Consider the following 18195-nt stretch of genomic DNA (forward strand, 5'->3'; position numbering starts at 1 on the left):
CTTACATAAGTTCTTTAAAGAGCTTTGGCTTTTTTCATAAAACTCCAGCCGTAGTATTCATATTTGATTGAGGGGAGAATAGACGACATATTGTTTTTTTTTTTTTTCCCCCACTTTCATGTTTGTATATGAACGATTCAGAATCACATCGTTTGTACTAGTTACAAAGCGGGCCACATCCATAGTGTTCCCAGAATAAGGCGTCCAACCTTATTCATATGATATAGACCGTTTAGGCTGTATACACGAATTTGATTGACGTTTATGTCTCTAAATATAGTTTAAGTTTGCTCAAGATAGCCTCGGGACGTTAGTTTATTGGATTCAAGATTGTAGTATTTAATTTCACTAATAATTTCTTAATAACAATTTTTTGGAATAGAATATAATTTTATATTACAAACTATGAATTTTATGACATAAATTCGAACAGACATTTGGTCCCTTGTTAAGTTTAATGCTTTGTTGTAGGTGTTGTTGGTGAAACATTTTGTAAGGATGAGTTAGTTCTTACTGTGTTGATTGAAGGCCTTTTTTTTATTGTTTGTCTCCTATTTTTTTGTGTTTTTTTCCTTTCATCCAGTAGAAGCCTGGTTATTCATGAAAAAGAAATTTGTGTTCAAAAGTCTGAGCCAGAAGATTGTGAAAAGCTGTGCTCCAATTTTAAGAAACAAAATGCCTTTTTTTTCTCTCCTGTAGGCAGATTTTTGAGTGTGGTTTAGTCTGCTAATGGAGAAATGAATCCTTAGATAAAGGACTGTTTTATCCAAATGAATACCGAAACGCCTGAAAGTTGGTAAATTGGACATTCTTGGGTTTGGTACAATACAAAGATAATAATAATAATAATATTTATTATTTATTATTTATTATTTATTTTTGGACATTCTTGGGTTTGGTACAATACAATACATTGTTTTCCTTACGACTAATGAAAAATGCAAGTGCAAAACATTTGCTGCCTGGGAGGGCAATGCAGTTACAATCTGTTACCTTCCATTTCACTCTACTGGCATGTCTTGAGGAGACTTCAATTATTTTTATTCATTTCAGTTTTACTAGCATCCAAAGTCAATTATTTTTCAGTTGAATAATGATATGACATCATGTTACTAGTGTATGTTGTTGCAAGTCATCTAGATCTTTTTGGAGATTGATGGTTGGTTGTCACTTAGATCGTAGATGATTATGGGTAAAGGATGATGCTTTTGGAGAGCATGTTGGGTTAAACTGTTAAAACATCCCTTACTTTTCAGGTATGTGCATAGTTATCAAAGCTATTTATGGAATCATGCAGCAAGTATGAGAGTGCAAAAATACGGTGCGCTTCCTTAATTATCTACTTGTAGTATATGATCTTCACAATCAAGATCATTATAAAAGTTGTGTTTAGTAGTAACCATTTGTGCCATAATTTCTGTGGTTTCACCATCATGTAACAGGGATTGACAAAGTGGTTGTTGGAGACTTGGTATACTGTAAAGAAAACCACACTGAAACAGCTGCAGTTCAAAATTCTGAAGAATACGAAGATGAGGACTGTGGTGATGCTAACTCATATGACTCTTGTCATTTAGAGGAAATGTGCAAGCTTGGTCTTCCAACTGAAAGAAATAAGCTAGTGAAGGTTGGTTCCCGGTTCTAACACTCAAACCACGCTCTAGAGATTATTTTTACTATAACTTATCATTGCCAGAGCCTGTTATTTGAGGTTTGCGTACCAACTTGGTCTATTTTAGGTGGGGTTATTTTATACTGATGAACACCAAACACTGTTGCAATTTATACCCAAGACAAAAAAAAAAAAATCTAGGATCTTTTGTTAAGTTATAATTGATAGACATTTTGTAGAAATGAAAGGCAAAGAAATATTAGTGTCCTTTTTCACTTATTGAATATGTGCAAATTAGTTCTTCTTATATAGGAGAAAGACCTTACAAATATGGAAAGAATAAAAATAACAAAGGATAATATTTGAAAAATAATATTTATATACAATTATAGAAATTTGAACACTCCACCTCAGGCTGGTTTAAAGATGCCTTTCATAGCCAACTTGTCAATCAATCTCACTGTTTCTTTGGAAGGCCTTTTGTTAACATGTCAGCAATTTGCTCTGATGTAGGAAGATAAGGAATGCATATTGTTCCAACTTCAATTTTCTCGTTGAGGAAATGGGTATCAACCTCGATCTGTTTTGTTCTATCATGTAGTAATAGATTATGGCAATAGAAATGGTGGCTTTATTGTCACAATAAAATTGTATAGGTGCAGTTAAGGAAATCTTCATCTCTTTAAGGACCCTTTTGATCCATATGCCTTCACAAATTCCATGAGCCAAGGCTCTAAACTTTGCTTCAGCGCTACTTCTGGCCACCACATCTTGTTTTACTTTTCCAAGTCACCAAATTTTCTCCAACGAAGGAACAATAACCAGAGGTAGATCTTCTATTTGTAGTACTTCCTGCCCGAATATGCATTGGTGTAGACTAATATTTGGGAGCGATTATTCTTTTTGAATAGAATACCTTTTCCTAGAGATCCTTTCAAATGTCTCAAAATTCTATAGGCAGCTTCAAAGTGAGTCGGACCAAGAGCATGCATAAACTAACTAACCATGCTCACGACATATGCAAACTCATGACATGTATGAGACAAATAAATCAATCTACCAACAAGTTCTGATATTACTCCTAATCCTTTATTGCTTCTTCTTTTGCTGCTAGTAGATTTAGAATAGGTTCAATCGAAGTTTTTGCTACCATGCAACCAAGTAAGCCTGTTTATCTTAGTCAAAGACACATTTTTCTTTGGTTAACAATAATCCCCTTCTTTGATTTTGCAAATTCACTACCTTCTACTATCCATGATGTGTTTCGTGTGTCCCAATTGTAGAAATGCTGGGCACAAAAGATGTAATCTCATTTTGAATCCATCTTGCACGAAGTTTATGTGAATTGTATGTTTATGGGTCTATGTTTTTTCTAGTAAATAGAACTGGATCACTCAATTCAGCTTTCAGGATATATGTCTAAATTGGAATGCATTTATCTCTTCTGTGTCTTTTTGGTTTTTTTTGTATCTTGAGCAATATCCTCTTTTCATTGTATCTATGAAAAGTTCTGTTTCCATAAAAAAGTATATAAATAAATAGAACTGGATATTTTTCTCTGTATGTGATTGAAATTAATATTAGTTTTGCTGACAGGCTGTTACTGCTGAAGATGTCCTCAGTGGAAACTTTACTATTGATGATGTTGTTCTTCCTTTGCCTGGGTGAGGGTAGCTAATATTTCTGTCCTGTTGAAAGTCTATTTTGGTTGTATAATTGTTGTGTGAGTTATTTGATTTATTTGTTTGTTTATTGCGACAGGTCAAGAGTACTCTATCCCGCAAATGATATTGCTGAAGTGTATAATGATTTAGCGACTAAGGTTCTTTATTAATCTTAGCTTCTGTCTTGTTTTTGTATTTATATCAAAATATCTTAAGGTTTTCTTTCTACATTGCGTTTTATATATGTACTCCTCTTGGATTTGATTTAGGGCAAAGTATACTTTTGCTCCTTGAGATTGTTTAAGCTTGATGTGTATTTGATCCCTAAAGTTTCAAAAGATATTTTTTAACCCTTATATTTTAGAAATGATTCTGAAGGGTCCTAAGCTCATTTGACCGTTAGTTGACCGCATGAAAAAATGTTGTGGTAGTTAATTTGTTGAGATTAGACAATGTTGACATGGAAATTTTCAATGTAATGGCAAAATATATTGTTTTTATATTATCATTTTATAATTGGGTCTTTCCATCTCCACCTTCTCCTTTTCTAAAATATGAAGGGTTCCGGAAGATGGATTTGAGAAGGAATTGATGAACCTAACATGGGGGCTTTTTGGCCTAGAGAAGAAACACAATCTTGAGCAAAATTTCTTAATTTTATCTACTTTTGAATGATTTTGAGCAAAATTTTAGGAGGGTGGAGATGGAGATGGAGATGGAAAGACCCAATCATGAAGTAATGATATAAAATTAATATATTTTTCTATCTCATCTAAAATTTTCAAGTCACCATGGTCCAATCAAGAAGTTAAATGTTACGTTTTAGTAGGAATATGGTATTATGGTTAAATCCTACATTTATTAGGATCAGTATTAGTAAGAATTTTCATCCTCCCAGTAATTCCTCATACATAACCTTGATCTTGGTTGTTCTTGAGCGATTCTTGGTAAACCTTGCACATATTTTGCATGCCGTAGGTGTTGATTCTTTTGTTGTCTTTCTTGGTAATTGTGATAAAGGCTAATTTCTGCTCTATTCTTTTCTTCAGCCACCCGATCTTCTTCCTTTTTCGTCGGGTGTTTATTTTTGGTCTCCTATGTCTTATCAGCAATTCCGCCTAAGTACCCAAATGTAATTTTGTGTGAGTTTCCCGATTTTCCTCCAAATTAGGCTGTGCCCTCTCCATTTTGAAAATAGCTTCGTTTTCTTTTTCTTTGATTTCTTCTTCTTCCAAAATGAGCTCTTCCTCGCACATTTTACCATTTTTTCCTCTGCTCATCTTCTTTATTTTTTGTTCTTGGAGTGCTGTCAAATTGAGATTGCTTTCTAGCATCTATATTTCTTCATAGATAATCGTTTAAATGTTTTTCCCACGTATTCCCTTTGTTTTTGCAACCTTTTTTCTATTCTCTCAGTAAAGACGCCCACTGTCTGATTTTTCACATATTTTTCTCATTTTTTGATAAAGATTGTGTTTGTAATCTGGTGGTAAGAAACTGATTTTCATCATCTTCAACACAATTTCTCATTGGACTCTTGACCATCAACTTTCCATTCACCTGAATTTGATTCCACAAACCAACGCCCTTGATTTCGACTTGAAGACAATTAATTTTACTTTTTTGTTTCCCAACGTGTTCATATAATCGAAAAAGTTCTCTACATTCTTTATCCACTCGAGGAAAGCTTCTAAGTCTGAATTGCCACTGAATGAAGGTACGTGGATTTTATCTTCTTGGACTTGGTCATAATATTGCTGAAAATATCGCCTTTCTGCTTGGATTTGTCTGTCGCCTTCTCTTTCAAATGAAAACAATTCAGTGTCTTGAACTTCATGGGTGGTTTCTTGGGATCTTGGAGTTCGAAAAACTATGTGATCTCTCTCTTGTGAGTTCCAATTGCCTCTTATTCTTTTTGTAAAACCTGCCATTTGGGTAGGTAATCTTCTTCGTTCATCTCCTCTGTTTTCCTCTCCTTGTTGAGGAAGGTTCATCAAGACAAGTTCTGTCTGTCTTGATATTTTTTCCACCATTATATTTAATTTGTCCATCCTTGTTATTCCATTTTAAACTGCATTAGAATCTTCGTTAGAATCGCTAGAATCACTATAATCAGATTTCAAATGTAGATAATGATAGGCTCTTTGAGAAAATTGAGAACGGGCGAAAATATTATGTTGGAATTCTTATTCTGAATCACTTGAATAGAATTCCAACCCTGCTTTTGGGATGAAATTTGACTTTCTTCCCTATACCAATCTGAATCATTTCTCAAATCTTATGGAGTGAAATGTATTTTTTAAAACTATAGCAATCTTGAACCTTAGAGATCTTAAATGTATTTTGGCCTTTTTATTTAATTATTTAGCATATAAACTAAACGCAGCTAGGTCTATCTCTTGCCTAACATGCTTGAGAGAGTAATTTCTGTTTGGGCAATAGGCCCCAAGTTAGCATTAGCTATTAGGATTAAACTACTTGACGACCACTGAGAACGAAAAGAGAAAAGGGAATCGACAAAGGAAAATGTACATGCAGTTTTTCTAGAGCATGTACTATTCACTTACCACTAGGTACAAACCTAAAAGCATTCATGTAACTAGTTTAGCTATGTCATAATTGGCAAGTTGAATAGAAATTGATAGACAACTTGAAGAAAACTTTCTTTGTTGAGTGGAAATTGCTGACAACCTAATATTCAAGTCTTCCATACTCTCAAGAAGTTTGGTCTCTCTGCTAACAGAAGACAAAAGTATTCCTGACTTCTTGTCTTAAATATACCCTTTCCTATCCTTGGCCAATATTGGGGGACACAATTTACATAACTACCCTCGTCTTCTATCTTAGTGGTGCAAGAGAAGAACCGAAAAAACCACGTAAACTGATCAAAACCCCTCGTTGGTTTGGGTTGAAACTCTTGGGTTAGGCAGAAAAACAGATTGAAAAATTGAGCCTACCGTTAAAATATATATTGTAAGCGCCAATGCTTAACTTAAAAAAGCATTAGTCTCTTTGTCCTCTCAGCATTAGTGCCTTCCAAGTTTTATCAATAAAAAGTTTGTTTTTGTTTAAAAACACTTAACTACAAAAAGCACTTTTGTTAGGGTGAGTGCAAGATTTTATTCTAAGTTGAATTCTTCTGAAAAAAAATATTCCTCCATTGAAATTCCCTGTGCACTTGGTTGTTTTACAAAACTGAGAACCGAACCATCCCTAACCACAAAGCTGACGGATAAGCAAATAATTGGTATTAATTAGCTAAAACATAGAGCGAGTAACTTTCAAGCTAATCTTCCCAACAAACTTGAAAAGTTGCAACACTTGGAACTTCAAAAGTCATTTGGACACCCATAAGTCATAATGAACTTAGATATTCAGATTCATTTACATCTTTAATGCATTATGTACTTATTTAATGTTATGTATTTTCATTTATTAGGGTAGTTGAATGGGCATAGAATTAAATGTTGTGTCATTTCATAGAACATTTTAAATTAGTATAAATAGGGTTGTAGTTTCCATATTTTAAGATCATATAACATTTTAAATTAGTATAAATAGGATTGTAGTTTCCACATTTTAAAACACAACTTGAATTTGAATGAAATCTTTTCATAAAGTGTTATCTCTCAAGCTTTATGCTTTCTTTTGTATTCTTTGCATGTATAGGACTTTTAATCTAGTTTAATCAATTAGATTGTGGAGAGTTCAAAATCTTGAAATTAGGAACAAATTCTCCTTTCTTCTTGATCTTTGATCAATCTTTCCAAGCCAAAATTTGTTTAGCTTTCTTGGGGTTGTTTAACTAATTGTTTAATCAGGGTTATTCTTATTACTGTTGTGGGGGTTCACTTAGGATAAGGGGAGTTCTCAAACATGATTGAGGTAGTTTCGTTTATCATTGAGTAATTTGGGCGTCATAGTTTATCAATAGACTAGACTCAGTTTCGTGTTTTTTGTTTCTTTAACCGATTAGTTGGTTCGATTTTGGGTTTATTCAGTAACTGAGCCGGACCGAGAAGGAAAAGGTTTGCTCTCCTCTCTCCTCCCATTTCCCCTCTCTGATCAACCTTCTTCATCTCTTTGCCTTCTTTTCCCGGTCTTCTTCCTTTTTCGACCATCAGAACTTAGCACCCTTCAGCTATCCGATTTTTGTTCTTTTAGAATTTAAGTTTATTATGGAAATTCGGAGTTGCAAAGTTAATGGCTCTTACTTCTGCATTTGGTTTGAAGATGGTAACATCTTGTGGAGGAAGTTGAAAATAAAAAATCCTTGCCATTAGTCAATTCTCATTTATTGGTTTGTGGATCGAATTTTGGAGCTCATTTGCTGCCACTTACGGATGGGTGTTGAGATGCACTGTGTAGTCTCTTTCATTTTTGTCTGAAAAGTGGAATGGCACTTACGGATGGTTGGATATGATGAAGGTGCTATGGGGTGTTAACCTAGTTGAGATACTCAGGTGCACTTCCTGATTCATGGTTTGTATGCTCATTGTATAATTCTCTTGTACTATGAGCTTTTGTCTCATTATTAATATATTAATAAAGAGGTGGTTTCCTCTTAAAAGAAAAAACATTTCGATTGATTTACTAAGGTTCAACCAAGTTCTTTTAGATGAAGGAGAATATCCAAATATGTTGAAACCAGAATGACCTTTTCTTTCCTCAACATACTCGAAACCAGGATTTTTTAGGAATCCTTTTGAAGTCTTGATGGAAAAGGAGGTTAGCAGGGAGTTGACTCCATTCCATGTTTGCCGCAAATCCCATCCCCAAGTCTCGTAGTTGCCCGAGAAGCACAAAATGGCTATTAGTGAGGTTGAAGAAGTCGAAAAATCAAATTTAATGAAGACTGATATAGTTTCGGCCAAGCCAAAACTATTGCCCAATAAGAAATCAAAGGAAGTTGAAAAGACTTCTTTGAGGAGGACAGAGAAAAGAGTGGACAATTTAATTAGTTTGACCAATTGGTTCTCGCTTTAGTAAGGTTATCAAAGGAAAATCAAAAGTTAACCGGGGTGGAAGTCTCAAAATGGAAGATCGAAAGTCTAGTGGGCTCAGTTCAAACATTCCAAATTCGTTTAACAGCAAGCTGATTTCACCACTTTCTTTCACTCAATTAGCTCCATTATGAATCAACAGATCTGATCTAAACAGAGGTCCAGCTGCCAAGAGAACAGTTCTACTCTATCGTCCTCGTCTTCAGTCATCTCTTCTTCGGGCAGCATAAAGTTCATAAAAGGGATTAAATGAAATCCCAAAGTGCAGAAAGCTTCACTTCCCTTCAAAGTTTTTCCAAAGCACTTTGTTAGAAGAAAAAAACAGGCCATTGCCAAAAAGAATTCATGCAGATTCAAGTTCCCATGCAGATTACTAGATCAGAGCCTTAAAAACCATCCCCCAAGTTCAGATACTCTGTTTTCTCCCAGCCTAATGTTAAGGTGAACTTCCTAAGAGGCCACCTATTCACACTCCAATCTTTCCTTCTCCGAAGAATTGTAGGGCCGATTTTGTCTCCCCCTTCAGTGTCAGTAATAAGGAAATCAATCAATTGGAGAAGTCTTCAGAGGTTGAAAAGCAGAATTTGAACGAACCAATAATGGCAGACTTGGAGGTATTTTTTTCCATGTGTTGAAGAGTCGGCAGATGATTAGAAGATTGTGGAAATCTATTTACAATCCCCAGGGCAGTGAAGTACCTGCTCACTTGAAATCTGTGGTAGAAAACTGCAACTTTATTTTAGCTTAACTTTCAGCTTTACTCTTTGTTCAAAGCCGGGGAAGTTAGTATGGAAGTTGTTATGTGGAATATGAGAGGATTAAAAAATCCAAAGAAGAGATTGCTCGTCATTTGGGATATGAACATATCAATTGCATTAGAGTCTTCGAAGGGAGGATAATCTCTAACTGTCAAATGCCTCACATTGTGTAGAAAAGTTTGTTGGATCACAAATGTGTATGGCCCCAGACAGGGAGAGAAATTTTATGACTGGAGTTACTCTTTTTGTCGGATATTGCTCACATGCTTGGTATGTTGGTGGGGATTTCAACATCACAAGATGGGTTCAATTTCATGATTTAGTCAGAGTTTTCAAGAGAACTCAGCTGTGATTAGTGACAAGTCCCCACGGAGTATAATCATTTCTCCCCCATCATAAATGCGATTGATCTTGATGGCCAACGTATCCTCATAAACCCGGTCAAGCATGACCAAGGGATGCCCAAAATTACATCCTACTGTCCTAGATATAGCCAAGAAGTTTGCCTTGAAAGTCACTTCGGTCAACACCAACTCTACCGTTTTGCTTATGCCTTTCCCAGAGATGGTCGTTTCGTCACCAATCGTTACTCCAAACTTATATCCCTCTATCACTAGTAAGTCTAACTCTCGAACAATCTTCTGATGAATGAAGCTGTGCGTGGCTCCACTGTGGATCAAAATCACCACCTCTCTCCCTTTTATTTTTCCCTTCATCTTTATGGTCCCCTTGTCGAAAAACCCTTCAAGGACCTCAAAGAGATTTCTGCATCTTCTCTTAGCTCCATAGTTTTCAGCTCCACGATTTCGTTGACTTCTGGTTCAGCTTCTCCTTCTTCCTCGAGTTCCACTTCGTCATCCGTAATAAACAACATCAGTTCTCTATTCTCTCTCACCTTGCACTGGTGTTCTTGCGACCATTTATCGTTACACTGGAAGCACAGACCTTTGTCCAACCTCGTTCGCAACTCACTGTCCGAGAGTCTCTTCGCCGACGCCTCTCCCTTCTGAAGTTTCTGATAAACCTCCAATAATATTTACTAGCCGAAGAAATAAGAAGAAAGTTTAGTAGGAGTGGCAATATTGTAATAAAAGACAGTTTATAGTAAGTTTGTTAGAAGTCTGTTGTATTAGTAGGAAGTCGATGTTAGTTAGTATAAATAGAGTGTTTGGGCGGGAAAAGCTTCTCATGTGAAGTTTCGGAAATTAGTTGGCTTGTTCTTGAAAGGAGAAGACAAGAGTATCCTAAGTATTGAATTGAGTTTCACTCAATTCAATCTACATTGTAATTGAATCCAGTTCATCAATAAAATCCAGAAATTACTTTCGATTAGTTCAGATCTACCATTTTGGTATCAGAGCTCGCCGATCCGAAAAAGAGAAGTTGACGATGGTGCAGACAAGAATCAAAGAGAAAATGGAATCGTTCGATCAAGAAATCATCGGAATTAAAAAGGAGTTGAGTAAGATGCCGGTAATTGAAGCAACACTGATCGAACTAACAAAGAATACGGACTAATGCGTCTGCAGTCCGAGAAGCAACAGCAGGCCATATTGTCATATATGGAAGCAAACGTGAATGAGCGATGATTAGTGAACATATGACAGAGTTGGCTCTACGAGAGTCATCAGCAGCGAAGTTAAAAGGAAATAAAGCAACTTCAAGTCGAGAAATCGGAGAAACCAGTACCGAAAGAAAAGCCGATACAGACGAAATATCGGGGGATCGAAGTAAATTCAAGGTGGAAACGTCGGTCTTCACCAGCAACGATCCCGATTCCTGGCTCTTCCGCGCTTAGAGGTATTTTCAAATACATAAGCTATTCGAATCTGGGAAAATGTTAGTTTCTATGATTAGTTTTGATGGTCCTACACTAAATTCCGTTTGCAAGAGAGGGAGAAGTTTGTGAGCTGGTCCAATTTGAAAGAATGGCTATTAGTAATATTTAGATCGACTAGAGAGGGATCCATTTGTGGTCGCTTCTTGAGAATTCGGCAGGAAACTACGGTAGAGGAATGTAGAAATCTATTTGATAAATTGGTAGCTCCTCTGTCCAACTTACAAGAAAGAGTTGTAGAAGAAATGTTTATGAATGGATTATTTCCATGGATATGAGCAGAAGTGGCATTCTATAGATCGAAAAGTTTAGCGGAAATGATGTTGATAGCTCAATTGGTGGAAAACAGAGAGATTATTAGAGGCGAAGCAAATTTGAATGGGTTTGCCGGCGGGAAATATCCTCTACAAGCCGTAACGAATGCGAAGGCCACAGCAAACCAATCCACCAGCGATAACAAAGGAAACACTTAATTTCCAATAAGAACGATTACATTGAGGAGTCCAAAAACCAGAGAAGTGCGCAAGGAGGGAAATTCTAGAAGATTACCTGATGCAGAATTTCTATCAAGAGAAAATAGACTCTGTTTCAAGTGTAATGAGAAATATTCGGCTGATCAAAAGTGCAAAATGAAAGAGCATCGGGAACTTAAGAATGTTTGTGGTCAATAGTAATAATGAAGAACTCGAAATTGTTGAAGAAGTTGGAGCCGAGAGTAAAGAACTGAGGATGGCAGAGGTGAAAGATAACACTGCAGCCTGTGTAGAGTTATCGATAAATTTTGTGGTTAACATGAATGATCCGGAGAACAATGAAAGTCAGAGGATTGTTGCAAGATAGGGAGGTAGTAATTCTAATTGACTGTGGCGCCACACATAATTGTGTCTGAAAATTGGTAAAATCTTTACAATTACTGATTAAGGAGATTGCTCATTATGGTGTAATACTCGGTTCGGGCACGGCTATTCAAGGGAAAGGAGTATGTGAATCTTTGGAGGTTAAAATGAATGAATGGATTGTTTTCCATAGGATATTAAGGCTCTAATGCCAATTTGTTAGAATTCTTAACCTGAAAAGCAGAAAAATCCCAATAAGACAAAACAGATCTCTGATATTCTATATCGATAATAAAGATAAACAATACGCAAACTGATACCAAGAAGTCCAGAAAACAGTAACAACACTAATGTCCAGCACCTTGAGAAGGCAGGAAACTTCTCCTATGAAGGCTATGAAAGCTTTCACCAAAATGACAATATAAAACCTAAAAACAACAATCCCTAAACATTCTCTCTAAATACCCAATACCCACAGTGGGCCCTCGTTGATGTTCTCTTTCTTTCTCTGCTCCCTGAATTACCATCAGCACTGTCAAATCCCCTTTCTGCCCCTTCTTTTATATGTATGCAATATTGGAGGTCTAACAAACAACTGAGCCGAACCAAACTGTTTACGCCACCAATCTATCTATTTTTCTCTTGTGGACCTATTTTAACTATGTACAACTAGTTTCTAACTTGCACTGCCAAGTGCTCAATATGCATCTAAAACATTTTGGAAGGTCCAAGTTTCCAACATATTTTGAACAAGGACACGCCTTAGCCAAACTAAGAACAAAGATGGTGGAGTTTCTATTTATTTATTTAAGAATAAATGTACAAGGAGGGTGGAGTTAGGAGTTTGTGCTGTATATATATATATATATATATATATATATATAAAATTTTTTCCTTCTAGTAGCATTTACTTTTTACTTCAAACTTGTATTCTATTTGTTTTTACTAATCTTGATGTTTAATTGTTTAGGACTCGATCAGCTTGACGGAGTCTGTACATAATGTAAAGTATGTTTAAACTCCAATGAGATTATGCCATCTTCTCCTGTTCCTATTTTCATTTTGTAGAATGTTGTATTTGTATAATGTTCTCTATATTGTACTTAATGGAACCGCATGTCCATAGGGAATTTTCGATTACCAGTATGACTGGAAGCTATCGGAGAGTTTTCCAAAGACCAAAGGACTACGAGTGGTACTTTTCTCTTAAGTTTAAATTATTTATTTCTAGTATTTATGTGTCCACTAGAAGATTGAATTCTGTTGTTTGGCAGGGAATTGATCTCATATGTTGATCGTAATTTACCTCTGGCACAGAGTGATTTACATAAGCTTTTGAAGTCTCAAAGTGTTGAAATTAGTAAGGAAGAAAAGATAGCCAATAAATCTAAAATTGAAGATTCATTGGATTCCACAGATCAATCAGTGTGCTGTAAAAAGGATATTCAACTTGAAGCAGGTGGAAATGAAACTGAATATGGGCAAGGCACTCCGGATCCTCAGATGGCTCTCAAGCTGAGCTTTACTCTCCCGGCTTCTTCTTATGCTACGATGGCAATTAGAGAATTGCTGAAAACATCAACTTCTGTGAGATCCATTTTGTCCCTTTTTCATTACTAGCTAATAATTATCGTCTTATTCACATGTGAGATTTTGGTTGAAGTAGACTTCTGCAAACTTTCTCTAAACCTTTACTGTAGAGTATATGCAATCTGGGTGTCGTGTAACTTTTACTTCAGAAGTCTTGGAGTTATTGTTTGTTTGATGTTTCAGGTTGCTTTCCACAAAACTTTAAACTAGTGATTAACTTTCCCATATATGGAGACTGATGGGAATTCAGAGTTCAGTAGGAGCGTAAAGGTAAAACTTCTACTTACTCCGAAAGTTACTCTTGCTTGTACGTGAGTGGTAAAAATAATGAAAAATACAGAATGTGGTTCTAAATTTCTTTTGTACGTTACAGATGTTGCTTGTTGATTGTTTAGCCTTTAAAAATAGGTGGGTGAGTCAATTTTAACATTGAACTTTCAATTTCATCCATTTAAACTGAAGACGTATGGTTACTTTTGAAAAAAAGTGAACAAAAATAAACAAATAAATCACACAAAATTCACTAACAAATGGAGCAAATAAAAAATCCTCAAACTTACCAATAAAATGTTCAAATTCAACTGGCTAAAAGCATCCAACACAAGTAGAAAAACTAATACCAGCAAAAAAAAAGTCTTAATGATAAGAATGCCGGTTGTTCTATCCATAGTAGCACAGATGTAGCTACAAACATCGGCACAACACGAACAGAGTGACGCATCATTTAAAAAGATTTAGGGCACGTATGTAATTATAACATACATGTTTTAAAATGTGTATCATTTTTAAACAAGGAAATTTAAAGTCAATTTATTCATGCATTTATATTCTTAAATAGTTCGTTTTATGTATTTCCTTCTCAAATTATATTATTATGATCCTATCTAGTATATGTAATAAGTGCTCGATACACATCTGACAGATGTTGGTCCTATTGTGACTTTGTACAACAAGTGTCTAGGACATTTATTGTACTAACAAGTGTCTAATAGTGTTCTAACTAGTATTCGAGTGTTCAAGTATCCAACATATACCGGTTGCTTCTGAGGTTCTAGTATTCTACCAATCTTATAAAACTAGGAACTTGATCAATTTTTTTAGGACATCTGATGTAGTTCAAATAGTCAATGATTTTCAAAAAAAGGCTGTGCAAATATACAATCAATCAGCAAGTGGTAAGTGTTTTTATCATCATCTACTATTAATTAAAGAAATCTACCACTCTACACTCATTTGTTTAGTGAGTTCTTAAGAAACAGTCTTGATTTGGTTCAATTCTGTTGTCTGTTCTCCAGACTTTTTTCTTATTTTTATTCTGTGCACAGACGCGTGCACCCCTAGCCCTCACTCACTCCTGCCTGGGGATATTGTCTCTTGAAGTTGTAGATACATGATAGATGAACCAAGTTTTGCTTTTGCAAAGCTTGGTAAGTATTTTTATCATTATCTACCATTAAATAAAGAAATCTGCTACCCTAAACTCATTTGTTTAGTGAATTCTTAAGACAGTCTTTGATTTGGTTCAATTCTGTTCAGTTCTCCAGGCCATGTTCGTATTTTTTTTCTGTGCAGGGATGCACCCCTGGCCCTCACTAACTTTTGCCTTGTGATATTGCATTTTGAAGTTGTAGGTACATGGTAGATGAACCAAGATTTGCATTTGCAAAGCTTAGTGCCCGCATGGCTCAATGTAGTTGCATTGCGTCGAATATGCATTTTATTATCTCTTTGCTGGTGGTTATTTTCTTGAATAATTTGAACATTTTCTATGATCTTGACCGTATGTCTGTTTGCAGAGAGTACCTGGCGACAAGGGCACTTCGGAGAACACAAGAATCTTTATAGTGAGCCAATCTGTTGTTTCAGTTTGGACCAATTCCGTTTGAGGTAGGCCCATATCTAAAACATAGTTAAGTTTCTACATTCACTTGTATGAAAATTCCAGAAATTAATGGTTCGGGATGTACGGAAACGTTTTCTTTAAGTGTCCAGTATTTGTTTTGAAATGAATTAAATTAAATGAAAATGATCACGGAATTTTTTCTTCTAACAATTCTGTTAATATCCAAGCATAGTTTAGTAGTTGAATATTTCATTCACAATTTCAAAGATTGATGGTCGTAATGTCGTAATTATTGAACTAAAAGATAAAAGAAAAGAAAAAAATGTTTTGACCCAATATCCATCCTTTGAAAAGGGTTTCTTTTGTAAGCTATTTGTGTAAATGCTTGGAAATTGAGTTTTTGATTGAAAGTAATCAAAGCAAATACAGGCGCAAACAAAAGCTTAAGGGGACCACCACGTAAGAATCAAATTTTGATGACCCTTGAAATTAAGAATTCAAAATTAATAAATTGAGGTAGATCAGTATAACTTGATATTGAAACTCTATATTGTGAGCTCTAGAGAATGCAATGTTGAACTTACAAGCCATTTGGCAATATATTTGTCCCCAAAGAAGTCATTTTTGTTCTAAAAGGTAGTGAAATTTATATTAACAGGATAAATAAATGCACCTAAAAGAGCCTTTTACCGGATACATTTAAGACCGAATTAAATGGTGTTATGAACTTTGTTCAAGTTAAACCAATCCATTTTATTTAAATTTCACAACTAATGTGCAGCATAAGAAACAACAGCATTTTATCGAACAGGACAACCATGAAACACTTATTTTTACAGCATTAACAAACAGAAACATTTCCTTCATAATACAGTGGGACCTCACCAATCGGACACAATAAGATCAAGTCAATCCCACCCTCTACCTTAGGAAAACTACTCTAAGCGCCGTATTTGACTAGACTTCCAAGACATATTGGTAAAGAAAAATGGCTTATTTGACAAAACTTAAGCCTCCAAGCACTTTGCCAATATAACTAAACCCCTTCCTCCCTGCACTTTTAGCAATATAACACACAAAATATTGGCTGCTACCACAAACTCCGTTAGCATTATTCATTGATTGAGATGAACCCTCCCAACAATACGTCAACCACCAAACCCATACCCTACTGTCCAATAAACCACAAATTCTAAAGAAAACAGTCATCTAAGCAAAGCCCTTTTTTCCAATACTGTACTATGGCTACAATATCTCCTCCTTCCACAAAACAATTACATTGAACTGAGATCCAGCACAGGCAAGATAATTACGAAGGCTTCAGAACCAGTTACACATAAGAAGAGATTAATCAAACATAAATTTTGAAGTCTCCCATTGATCCAGGGCATCAATAACTATAAGAGGCAAATCAACAAAATGAATAACAATTACAAACAACAAGAGCGAGCATTTGCAACCCAAAAGTGTATTATTCACTAATCCATGAATAATAAACTAACTGTGTAACAATATGAAGAAATAATAATCAAAGAAACCAAATGCTTTACCGTGCAAGTCCTCCCTCTAATTGATACAAATTTGCATAACTTGTTATGCCGATTCTATATCGGCACATATCTCTTAACTGCCTGCTTACCCGCAACTGCAGCTGCAGCAGCAATCCCTCCAATAGCACCGGCGATGGCGGCCGACCTTGGCCCAGACGCCGCCTTATAAACAGCACCAGTCCCCAATCCAGCTACAATACTATTCAAAACATCATCAGAACCTCTCAAATGAATAACCCCACTTTCCAAACCAGCAAAAATCAAGCCAAGGATCCCAAGAGAGTTTCCAGCCCTCCGGCCAAGCTGGCCCCCAGAGTTGAGAACTCGATTGAGACGGAGTTTGACAGAGTCACCGGGCTCAGCTGCCCGGAGGCCCTGAATGGAACCCCTGGCGCCGCCAAGAAGGGCGCCGGAGAGGTAGCCAATTCCGGTGTAGTATTGGAGGTTTTCGCCCCAAGAACGGTGAGGCCTGGCGGCTTCTTCGAAGAAAAGATGCTCGGGGGCGGTGGGGAGCTCGTAGAGCTTGGTGATCGGAACGTGTAGGTCTTGGTAAGGATGATAGAAACGGGTTTTCCGATCATCGGGTGATTTGGAGGAATTTTCCATGGGACGAGGAGAAAGGGATGTTTTGAAGGAACAGAAATTAGGGTTCAGGGTGAGCTGAATCAAAGGTTGAACGGAGAGAAAACAATGGCGAGAAAGAGAGAGAAAAAGAAAGAGAAAGAAATGGTTTGTTTGTTCAAAAAGCTTCAAAGGGTTTGAAAGGGTTTATCGAAGGAAGCTTCGTGAGTAGCGTAGGGTTTAACGCGGAACTAAAAACTAAGACCTAAAGTATAAAAAATAATAAAGGTGTATTTACAGAAATTTAACCTCACACAAAAATGTTTATGGCTGGGTCACAAAGATAAATTCATAAAATACTTTTATAATTTCCAAATTTACTTTTTAATATTCGTCCCTTCTCTTTCTTTTTTTCTTTTTTTATGGCGTATATTTCTTCATTTTCTCTTTCAAATTTCTTCGTCTCCTCTTTCATATTTTCTTTCTTTTATTTTTAAACGATTTATTCTTCTTGTTTAAATATTTTATTTCATTTTCACCATTTTTAGCAATATTTTATGAATTTACTTCATCTTTCTCATATTCGAGAATATCAATATCGTTTAAATATCATTTTGATATAGTCAACACGATCCTTTAAATTTGAAGCTTTGTTCCCACGTTTAAAACTAACTACACGATCGTGTCGGTATGATTTAAACATCGCTTACCATAGTTGACACGGTTATTTAGCATGATCAATATGATCTTTTAGCATGGTCAACACGATCGTTTGACTTAAAGTTTTTAATTATCATTTACATGACTATACGATCTCTTACCATAATCAGCATGATCGTTTAAATTTGAAGCATTTTTTTCCTTCGTTAAAAAGAACTACATGTATCATGAGTTAAATAATAGTAGATCATCCCTTTAGACGGTATACGATTATTTAGAAG

At 35.8% G+C, this 18195-nt stretch overlaps 2 protein-coding genes across 4 annotated transcripts in view; one reads left to right on the forward strand and one right to left on the reverse strand.

The window, feature by feature from the left end:
* LOC103501017 (uncharacterized) overlaps window positions 1–15326 on the forward strand; it is a 43757-nt gene extending 28431 nt beyond the window's left edge. For 2 of the 3 annotated variants that reach the window (XM_008464496.3, XM_008464494.3), the window contains 9 exons: window positions 1257–1321; window positions 1443–1627; window positions 3209–3276; window positions 3374–3434; window positions 12681–12718; window positions 12837–12905; window positions 12985–13297; window positions 13484–13570; window positions 15097–15326. In XM_008464496.3, coding sequence (XP_008462718.1) covers window positions 1257–1321; window positions 1443–1627; window positions 3209–3276; window positions 3374–3434; window positions 12681–12718; window positions 12837–12905; window positions 12985–13297; window positions 13484–13510 — 826 coding nt within the window. In that variant the 3' untranslated portion in view covers window positions 13511–13570; window positions 15097–15326. The other variant, XM_051081827.1, reaches the window with a different exon arrangement.
* Window positions 15327–16473: 1147 nt separating this feature from the next.
* On the reverse strand, window positions 16474–17528 carry LOC103501018 (mitochondrial import inner membrane translocase subunit TIM23-2). Its single transcript, XM_008464497.3, has one exon. It carries the CDS (start codon window positions 17297–17299, stop codon window positions 16748–16750), a length of 552 nt encoding a protein of 183 aa, XP_008462719.1. The 5' UTR covers window positions 17300–17528; the 3' UTR covers window positions 16474–16747.
* Window positions 17529–18195: the final 667 nt, after the last annotated feature.

Source organism: Cucumis melo, chromosome 2, assembly GCF_025177605.1.
Source record: "Cucumis melo cultivar AY chromosome 2, USDA_Cmelo_AY_1.0, whole genome shotgun sequence".
NCBI lineage: Eukaryota > Viridiplantae > Streptophyta > Magnoliopsida > Cucurbitales > Cucurbitaceae > Cucumis > Cucumis melo.

What these genes read in the sequence shown, in the direction of transcription:
- LOC103501018 (XM_008464497.3), bottom strand. Translation starts at nt 17,299, where the DNA reads ATGGAAAATTCCTCCAAATCACCCGATGATCGGAAAACCCGTTTCTAT.